At 40.0% G+C, this 10000-nt stretch overlaps 3 protein-coding genes across 4 annotated transcripts in view; 1 reads left to right on the top strand and 2 right to left on the bottom strand.

Moving 5' to 3' along the window:
- Window positions 1-3901, bottom strand: part of bud23 (BUD23 rRNA methyltransferase and ribosome maturation factor) — a 6381-nt gene extending 2480 nt beyond the window's left edge. The window contains exons 1-6 of one of the 2 annotated variants that reach the window (XM_043259765.1): window positions 3727-3897; window positions 2537-2574; window positions 1506-1601; window positions 1333-1415; window positions 216-312; window positions 44-140 (exon numbers count right to left, since the gene is read on the bottom strand). In XM_043259765.1, the coding sequence (XP_043115700.1) occupies window positions 44-140; window positions 216-312; window positions 1333-1415; window positions 1506-1601; window positions 2537-2574; window positions 3727-3774 (459 nt within the window). In that variant the 5' untranslated portion in view covers window positions 3775-3897. Of the gene's footprint in view, window positions 1-43; window positions 313-1332; window positions 1416-1505; window positions 1602-2536; window positions 2575-3726 lie in introns of both variants that reach the window. The other variant, XM_043259764.1, reaches the window with a different exon arrangement.
- Window positions 3902-4780: 879 nt separating this feature from the next.
- Window positions 4781-5668, top strand: dnajc30b (DnaJ (Hsp40) homolog, subfamily C, member 30b). Its single transcript, XM_043259766.1, has one exon. The coding sequence runs from the start codon at window positions 4815-4817 to the stop codon at window positions 5496-5498; it is 684 nt and encodes a 227-aa protein (XP_043115701.1). The 5' UTR covers window positions 4781-4814; the 3' UTR covers window positions 5499-5668.
- Window positions 5669-8456: 2788 nt separating this feature from the next.
- LOC122358353 (SH2B adapter protein 2) overlaps window positions 8457-10000 on the bottom strand; it is a 17169-nt gene continuing 15625 nt past the window's right edge. The window contains exon 9 of the mRNA XM_043258141.1: window positions 8457-10000. This exon is cut by the window's right edge and continues 399 nt beyond it. The gene's annotated coding sequence lies outside the window, so the exon portion shown is untranslated.

Here is a 10000-nt window from a genome sequence, read left to right as displayed (position 1 = left end):
AGCGAAGGTCAGAGACAGAGCCGTGAAGCTGAGATCAACTCACCAGAGAGGAGTAGAGCGTGCTGAAGAAGCGGTACAGTCTCCTCGGAGGGCTGTGTGTTTTCTTATCCGCGTTACACAACCACTGCAGAGCTGAAATACTGACAGACGCGGACACATTTAACACACTCGCTCCCGTCAGACCTTCAGCTTCCCCCCGCCTCTCGAGCTCATACCTGACACAGCCGTCGAACGTGCCCGGTCTGAAGGGCAGCCCCTGTCCCATGTCTCCCAGCAGAAGATCTCCCTCCACGTCTCGCTGCAAGGCAACGTCTGGCCAGGAGCACAATCCATACAGTCACGCACTCATAGGTTTAAGATGCTAATCATATACTCTACTTAATAAGCGTTTTTGTGACTTTTGGCTTAAAGCATTTTTTTTCAGACCATTAATTTATTTTTATTTATTTATTTTTGTGTGTGTGAAAAAGTCTCTTTTGCTCATCAAGGCTGCGTTTATTTGATCAAAATACAGAAAAAAAACATACAGTAAAATATTATGGCAATTTAAAATAAATTTCTACTTTAATACACATTAATAAATGATTCCTGTGATGGAAAGCTTCAATACTCCAGTTTAAAGTGTTGCATGATTCTTCAGAAATCATTTTAATATACTGAAAACAGTATCTTTTAAGTTTTTTCTCCACTTCAGAAGCATTTATATACTCCAAATCTGTCTTATTTCTTTCTGTTAACATTTTTATTCCCCACAAATGTTTTTTCCACCACTGAATTAAAAAAAAAATTATATATATATATATATATATATATATATATATATATATATATATATATATATATATATATATATATATATATTTTTTTTTATTGCAACTTTTATATCGCAATTCTAACTTATTCAGAATTCAGTTATAAAGTCAGAATTCTGAGAACATAGTCTTTTTCTCAAACTTTATAACTCGCAATTATGACTTTAAATCACACGATTGTAAGTTAAAATGTGAGAATTGTGAGATATAAAGTCACAGGCTTCTCTTCAGACTTATGAGTGATGAAAGAAAAATCTTTAACTTTAATGAAGAAGCTGGCTTTATCTGATGTTCATAATTAGTGCATAATTAATTAGATAATGTTTCATACAACATCCCAGAAAACCAGTAATACAAACACATCTGCAATTAATTCAATCATTCAACTGAAAAAATATGAGTTTTAACCCTATTTCACGAAAAAACCCAAAATCGAAAAAAAGTCTCCCCAAGCATAAAAAAACAGCACTGTTTCCAGTTTTGAATCGTCTTGTGTGGAGTGTGTGTGGGGTTTATTCACCCAGCATGGCTGTGCTGATGTCCACTCCCACCCAGTAGTGTCCGGCTTCTGTTAAATGATCTCCACTGAGTCCAGAGCCACAGCTGACGGATAGAAGCAGGTGAACGTGGGATTAGGAGCCTGAGAGCGGGACACAGGTTCATACAGAGGAACAGCAGCAGACCAGAGCTCACCCCACGTCCAGCAGATAACAGGACTGATCCTCGGGGAGACTGAGCAGCTCCACGGCTCGCTCCGACATCTGAGTCTGGATCTCTATCATCCGGGAGCTGCAGGGAACACACACACACACAGACACACACACACACACACACACACAGACAGACAGAGACACGCACACACACACGCACGCACGCACACACACACAGACACACACACACACACACACACAGACACAGACAGACAGAGACACACAGACACACACACACAGACACACACAGACACACACACACACAGACACACACACACACACACACACACACACACACACACACACACACACAGACACACACGCACACAGAGAGACACACACACACACAGACACACACAGACACACAGAGAGACACACGCAGACAGACAGACACACACAGACACACACAGACACAGACAGAGACACGCACACACACACACAGACACACAGACACACACACACACACACACACACACACACACACACACACACACACACACACACACACACACACACACAGACACACACACACACACAGACACACACACACACACAGACACACACAGACACACACAGACACACACAGACACACACAGACACACACAGACACACACACACACACACACACACACACAGACACACACAGACACACACACAGACACACAGACACACACAAGCTTTATAAATTGCATATACTTGAATCCATCTTGTGTCAATACGTCTCATGCATTTATATATATGTAGCAATGGCCATTAGGACACCAAGTAAAAATAATGCTTTAATGATATGATACATAAACACGTGATCAACATCTGGACAACCTTAAATCTTTTTCACCCTCAGTTCTCCGTCTCCTAACAAACCACACATCGACTGAAAGCTTTCAGACAGTGTGTATAAACCTCAGCTTCTAAAACAGCGATGACCCCGGGGTCACGAATGATGAGATCCTAACCGCATGAACAGTCTCAGCACCGAACCGGACTCAATGCTGTACATAACAACACACTTACTTTTGGGAGTATTTCTTGGCCTCTTCTTCATTATAGAACTGAAAATAAAAACCACAGCATCAGAAAAAAAGCGTATATTTAAATGACGCAAAAAACACCAACATGTCACAGTCCAAAACAGGGATGTTTTTTAAGTTTCCACATCTCAAGAAGTCTTAAAGACATGTTAGTTCTATTCTAGGGCTCTATATGATTTTGTTCCAGAGATACGGGGATGCTTCAGTAAGAGATTTTTTACATTTGACCCATTTTCAGGGCTTGAGATCAAGTGTGGGTCACTTTGCTCGTAGCTGATCAGTAGTGCACTTAAAAACAAAAGATGCCGAAACTGGTTTCCTGATATTAAAACAACTGCATAAAACAAAGTGCCTTAAAGACATGAAAAACGGTCGAGGCTCATTAACTTTTAATCGGCTCCAGGGATATCTGGAAGAAGATGTTGCGTTGCTGTCATCTCCCACTTCGGCTCTGAACTTTGTAATAAACTAAAATAAAATGATGACCTTTCTCTGCGGAATGATGTATATTCAGTCATGGAGCTGAACAGTTTGGCTTGCAACACAATTTATTTAGTCCTCCTTAAGAAAAAGAAACTAACTAAGCTGTTTGTTTCAGACTTTGTAGATTAAAACAACAAAAGATACTATTAATGTGTTGTTTTGTAGAGTCTGGTCACAGACCGGGCGATGTTTTACATTATGACACTTCAACAAAAATCATATCTCTGTATTTTGTGGGATTTAGCTGGCAATAAACCTTTAATGAATAATAAACCCATTCCTCATTCGCTCTTTAGAGTTTGAGATCCAGATCAGTTCAGGATGCAGTTATTTGTTTAGAATTATTAATCAGTGGATCATTTAGCATCACACTGTACAGCAAAGATAGCTGCTGGTGAAAAATCAGTGTTTATTAGTAGTGTGTCACAGAAACTACTCAAATATGACTGAAACAGTGTCCTTTTTGAGGACTCTTATGTTTAGTTTGTAATTAGAGATATGTATTTTTTTCACAGTCCTCTTTTTAAAGTTCTTTACTGTCCTAAAGCTTTTTTTTAGGACAGCTCTGACACTGTTCTAAATAATAAGTCCTGCTGACACGAGCTCGCCGTTGTTGTGTCGTGTGTGTTTTGTATGTTGCGTCCATGTTCAATCATAAATCATAAATCATAAATGCAGATCTCAACTCACCACCTCCGGAGGTGCCATATGCTCGGGTCTGCGACAGCTCGAAGACATGGTGATACTCGCGGAGAATTAACCTACAACCACTAACTAGATCACAACACTGCCGGAGCAACACATGGAGGAAAGTGTGCGTGCGCGTGCGTGTGTGTGTCCGGCGTAGATGACGTCATCTACATGCGACGGGCGTCGACTCGGGTCCGGCAGGCGGCGCTCAGAGACGTCAAATCTCATCGCGTTTCGTCTCTATAGAGAGGTTTATATTCTAAAGTATCATGTATTCAATTTAAGAACTGGTATCTGATGCATTCTGATCAAGAGAAGTTCCTTGATAGGGAACCGGTTTTATGATGTTGTTGAGTGAAACATGTTTATATAGAGGCCCTTTGAAAAAAGAAAGCTGTTGAAAAATGTTAAAATGTATTTATTTGAAAGTAATGTGCAGCATTACATTGAATGCGATGTCTCTTAAAGTGACCGCGTCTAATTTACCAGCTGCTGTTGGTGTCCACGTTTATGTTAATCCAAGAAAGTTCAAGAAAATCACTCACTGCTCTTGACTGAATTACTTTGTAATTGCTAATGCAACCTTTTTATGCTCCCTTTGCTTGGTAATTGTTCAATAAAATATTGATAGCGTTTTATTACACTGTCATACTAACAGTTGTCAGAATTCTTGGTTGATTGTAATCCATTACATACAAGATGAATTTGTTCAGACACATTTTAACTCTAAGTTCTTGTCATATTTTCAAATAAACCGTGATAAACTGCAAAAAGTTGGAGATGTCTGAATACATTTCGGATTGACTGTATGTTTAATTTCTACAGTGAAGGCTATGCAGTGCTATTTAATTATAATTGTTGGTTTTCTGTATCTGGACACCTAAAAAAGACTATTATTATAAATATATATATTTTTTTTCTCTCCTCTGTATTCCCTCATATGTTTTATGTTCCGTATTGAATTCTATTTCTCAAAAACTACAATAACAGTAATACATCTCATCGGCCAATGAAACGCCGTTTCCTGTGCGGGTCGTCTCTGATTGGTTCATGTCTTTGTTTACCGGATATGGGGTTTGCGGACGGGCATGGCGGAGGTCAGCGGCTGTTTGAGGAGCGGAGCGCGCAAACTCTCTGTCGTTATAACACCACGGAGACGTTATCATCGTCACCTGTCCGCGGCGGATGAGTCTGCGAGCCCCGCCGGTTCCGACAGCACCCACGGAGAGAGCAGACCGCCGCGAGAGCGAGGGTACTGCACCGGGCCGCGCAAGGACAGCCCCGACCCTCCGCTCCGGAGCCCGACCGCCTACTACGACATCCTGCGGGTGTCACCGAACGCCACGCCCGCGCAGATCAAGAGCGCCTATTACAAACAGTCCTTCATCCATCACCCGGACCGGAACCGGAGCGAGGACGCGGCGCGGCGTTTCGCGCTCGTCGCCGAAGCCTACGGCGTGCTCGGCGACAGCGTCCTCCGGAGGAGCTACGACCGCGGGACACTCGACCGGAGCGCCGGGAGACCGCCGTCCTCGCGCGCCACGACGCCGCCGCCTCCTCCTCCTCGAGCTCGCTTCGACTTCGACGCGTTCTATCAGGCGCATTACGGCGAGCAGCTGCGGAGAGAGGCGCAGACGCGGCGCGCGCGCGAGCAGATGCGCGAGCTGCAGCAGCGCAGACTCCGAGTCTGGACACGGGAGAAGATGAACGACGTGACCGTCGTGTTCCTGCTGCTCTTCGGAGCCGGCCTTCTCTTCAGCCTGAGGTCCTGAACCAAGAGACTGATAACCGAGAAGAAGGCCGTCGCTGCTCCCCTTTTCCGTCACACTTTAATTTATTCAGTTGATTGAATAAAAATGTAATTTAATATACATTACCAGTTATTTTAAATAACTGAAATATCTCTTCTGCTCAGCAAGTCTGAATCTATTCGATCCGAAAATGACCGCTTCCTGTTAGAATATATGAAAAAATGATTTCAAAGCTAGAAAAAAGCTTTTATTGAACTTTATTTCGGATAAATGCTGAAAAAAATTAATAACAACAATAATAATAATCCTTGAGAAGCAAATGAGCATATTAGCATGATTTCTGAAGGATTGGAGACTGGACTAATGATAAATATTTCACAATTTTACTGTTTTTGCTGTACTTTGGATCAAATAAATTAATTCTTGGTGAGAAGAGACTTCTGTAAAAAAAAAAAGGTTTTGACTGATAGTGTAAATAAAAGCTATATTTATTCAGCTTATGTGTTGCCGATGTTGAAAAAAGCTATATATAAATCAATATTTTACCTATAATATACAATGTCATGGGTTTTTGTTTCGTCTAGGAAACACTGGTGTGAATGTATTTAATTTTTATATATATATTTATTTATTTAAGCAAACTTTACTTTTCACAGACGAGCGAATCTGTAATCTTCAGACTTGAACAGCGTTCGTTGTGGTTCTTCGTTCACTTTATTCACAGAAATATAAAGTTTAATGTGCAGGTCATCACTTTATTACAAAAGGCCAGAATGTTCAGAACTCATTCCTCCGTTAGTTAGCGTAAAGGATTCGTATAAAAACTAAAGTCAGCAGTAGACCACGTTAAATTAAACGACAAGGGAAAGAGGTATGGACTCTACACACAGGACGTCCTCAGTCAGTAAACCGTGAGGATGATGAAGATGATGAAGATGATGCACAGAGTACTTTCTCCCCAGATATGACTCATGAATGGAAAATGAGATCTTGGCGTGAAAAATGGTGTTAGGGTTACCACATTTTACCCAAACAGGACGTCTATAACCAATAAAATATCTAGGTTTTGTCTTGAGTGTATGACATCGGTTCCTTATGGTTTCAAAACGCTCTCAAAGCACTTCGAATCAAAGACGTACAGAAATCAGGACAAATGTCACACACGGTCACCCACATCACATCAGTCGGTCGCATCTGGACTCAGACAGAAATAACTAACAAATCCTAGCCTTAGAAGAGAGCGTCTGGAAACATCTACCTCAGGAGAACAAGATGATCCAAACCCGAGCAGATCCGGGTGAGCCGAGAGGACTAAACCTCTAGGTGTGATCCGGTCAAAGTCAGGAATCCCCAGCGAGTGTCAGATTCACTTTAAGAGTCAGCAGAAGTGTTTCATCACTCATCAGCAGGCAATGCACTTTTTTTTGCGCCTGCTAAGATGTCTTCTCTGTCTTTAAATGGTGTGAGATCAGTCTGTCAGGTCTCTCTAACTAGTGAGTCTTGGTCAAGTTGTTGCTGACAAAAGCAGCTGGAACATTTTCACGACTGACCGTAACTAACCCTGTGTTATTCTCGTCATACTGCTGAAGTTTTCTTCGGCTTTTGATGCTTGAAATTCAAGATTCACAAAAACAGCACTTTACAATAAGGTCCATCAGTTAACAACATGAACTAAGAATGAGCAATACTGATATTTATTCATTGTAATAATGTTGATTTCAGCATTTACTGATGCATTATTAAAGTCAATGCACCCTGAACTGTGTTTTCGTTCAATAAACAGTGTATTAAATGCACCGTTCATTGTTTGTTCATGTTAGTTAATATAGTAACTAATGTTAACAAGTGACACCTCATTTTAAATCGTTACCAATTATTAAAAAAAAGCAAGGTTGTGTAACTTTGACATCTGAAGATGAAACACAAGGCAGCATCTGTCTGAGAGCGGTCAGAAAACTAGACTAGACCCGTGTTACGCTGCAAAAGTGGATTTCAAACATTCACACAAATGTTTACAGAGCCAAGACATACACACAATAAATATTAGTACATATATACTCTTAAAGATGCTTCAGTTGCCACAGAAGAACCTAAAGAACTTTGGCATCTGAAGAACCTTTCCTTCTTCGTGACAAAAGAAAGTTCTTCAGATTATAAAAAAGTAAGAAGGAGATGACCTTAGTGAAGATAAACCCCTGTGATTATTTCCAGCGTTCTTTGGCCTGCTGTAGATCAGTTTTTTGTTGAATTTATGAATGTGTTTCTCTGTGATTCAGTTATTTATCTGTACGCATTTTAGCATTTAATAATTCTGAAACACTTCCAGGATCAAGTCGTCGTTGTTACGCTGTCGTTATCTTAAAAACTTTGCGTTTGTCAATATAATCAACTTAGTTATCTTAAAATTACTTTGTAGCTTTGTCAATCAAAATCAACCTCGCTTTACTTTAAAGTCCATTAAACAACTTTGAGAGTTGAATTACATATAACCTATAAAAAGTTAGGATTTAGATTAAGGTCTTGACTGCACACGAAACAAGCTAAAAGCACACAGGTCTTGACGAATCAGATCATGTTTTACAGTGAAGATATGTGTTTCCCAGTCCAAACTTACGCTTCTGGTCAAGTTCTCTGTTTTCTTCTGTCCTGAACAGGTTTAGAAAAACTCTGTCTTTCTTTGAGAGAAAGTGAAGCAGTCCAAAAAGCTTATTTAGCAAACACGGTTTTATGTTAAAATGTCATTTAAGTTTAAATTACGTTCACACGAGTTGTAAGGGTTTATCAGTGACTCTGAAAAGAAATCATTCACTCATCTGCTCTGAACATGTATGAGTTTCTTTCTCCTGTTGAACATAAAAAAAGCCTACTCTGAGAAACACTGGCAGCCATTGACTTCCATGGGAAAAAAAATACTATAGAAGTCGATGGCTGCCAGCAACTGTTTGGTTTGCAACAACTTTATAGAGAATCTTTTTTTTGGGGGGGGGTGAACTGTCCATCGATGAAGATCGGATGATGTTTAAAGCCCTTTGTGCAGGAAAACATCACAAAAATGTCTCGCGCAAAAGTACGGTGACGTCCAATCAGCACAGCCCGTAAAAAGCCTCGTCTTCGTTGACACTTTCGGCCGTTATTTGAAAAATACCAAATAGACGAGTAATGAAAAACATCTGCTTTGTATAAATCAACCAAAAAAAGTACACCCCGATGTCCTAAATGATTAATATTAGAATAATGTTTCGCCAAACAGGTGAACATCATTAAACGTGATAAGGGTAAAGTTTGATTAGCTGAGAGACGCACATCAGACGGTCTCCTGAAGAAACTCCTCAGCTCTATGGTTCAGATCCAGAGAGGAGTCCCCTGATGAGGACCAGGACGTGAGAACTAGTAATGTTCTGGTTAACCGTATCACGTGGAGGTGTTCACTGTCACAGAACGAAGGGAACAGGAGCATCTGCCAAACCCCATAAAACACCGCAGGAAACACAACTGAGAGTTCGATGCGTCTTTTTCCACCGATGCCTGGGAGATCATGGCATGACGTGTCGTGTATAAAGGAAGAGCAAATATACACCACCGAAATCATTCGAAACCTTGGAATTGTTTTTTTACGTTTTACCTTTTCAGTACATTTATGAAATATAATCGCAATTAAAAACAGAGGTTTTCTGTGTGAATCTCCCGTGAAATAGAGTTTATTTCTGTGAGGAAAACGTCACGTGATGTTAAAGATAATGCTACTGGGCCGGTTTCAGCAGGACTGCAGGGGACTGATATGTGTGTCCATGCTGAGAGAGCTCTTAGATGCTTCTTAGATGCCTTCAAAGCCTTCTCCAGACAGCTTTCCACGCTCAACCTACAACAGCACTCCGGCGGGGCTCTCCATGCTACATGCTGTCTGCAGAAATCTATATAAAGCGTATAAACGTATAAAGCCACTTGAGGTCCCTAAAAATGATTGTGATCTTAGAGAAGAGTGTCTATATGCACATCAGATATGAATTATTGTCTGTCGTTGGTGTTATTCACTTTTTGAGTAGTATATACATTTTGAGTATTTAAAGATGAGATGGAAATGATTCTAATGCTGCTCAAGAAACATTTCTGATTATTATCGATGTTGAATAGTTTTTGCAGCTTAGAAAACAATCACCATTCAAAAGATTGGGGAAAATTAATTTATACTCATATTAACTAAAGATGCATTAAAATAATCAGTACATAGCATTTATAACGTATATATATATATTAAATAAATGCTATTTTAAATTGGAACTTTTCATTCATCTGTTAATCCTGAAAAAGAAAATGGATCAAAAATATTTGGCAGCTCATCTGTCTTTAACATCGATAATAATAATAATAATAATAATAATAATAATAATAATAATAAATGTTTCTTGACCATCAGAATTGTTTTTTCATAAAGGAGTAATGATGCTGAAAATTCATCTGTGCGTCACAGAAATAAAAGGAAGTTCAACAGATCTTCACATAGAAGCCGCTGTTTTAAATTCTAA

Source organism: Puntigrus tetrazona, chromosome 15, assembly GCF_018831695.1.
Source record: "Puntigrus tetrazona isolate hp1 chromosome 15, ASM1883169v1, whole genome shotgun sequence".
In the NCBI taxonomy this organism is placed as follows: domain Eukaryota; kingdom Metazoa; phylum Chordata; class Actinopteri; order Cypriniformes; family Cyprinidae; genus Puntigrus; species Puntigrus tetrazona.
Note: the sequence above shows the minus strand (reverse complement) of the source record. Positions and strands in the feature narration are given on the sequence as shown.

What these genes read in the sequence shown, in the direction of transcription:
- dnajc30b (XM_043259766.1), top strand. Translation starts at nt 4,815, where the DNA reads ATGGCGGAGGTCAGCGGCTGTTTGAGGAGCGGAGCGCGCAAACTCTCT.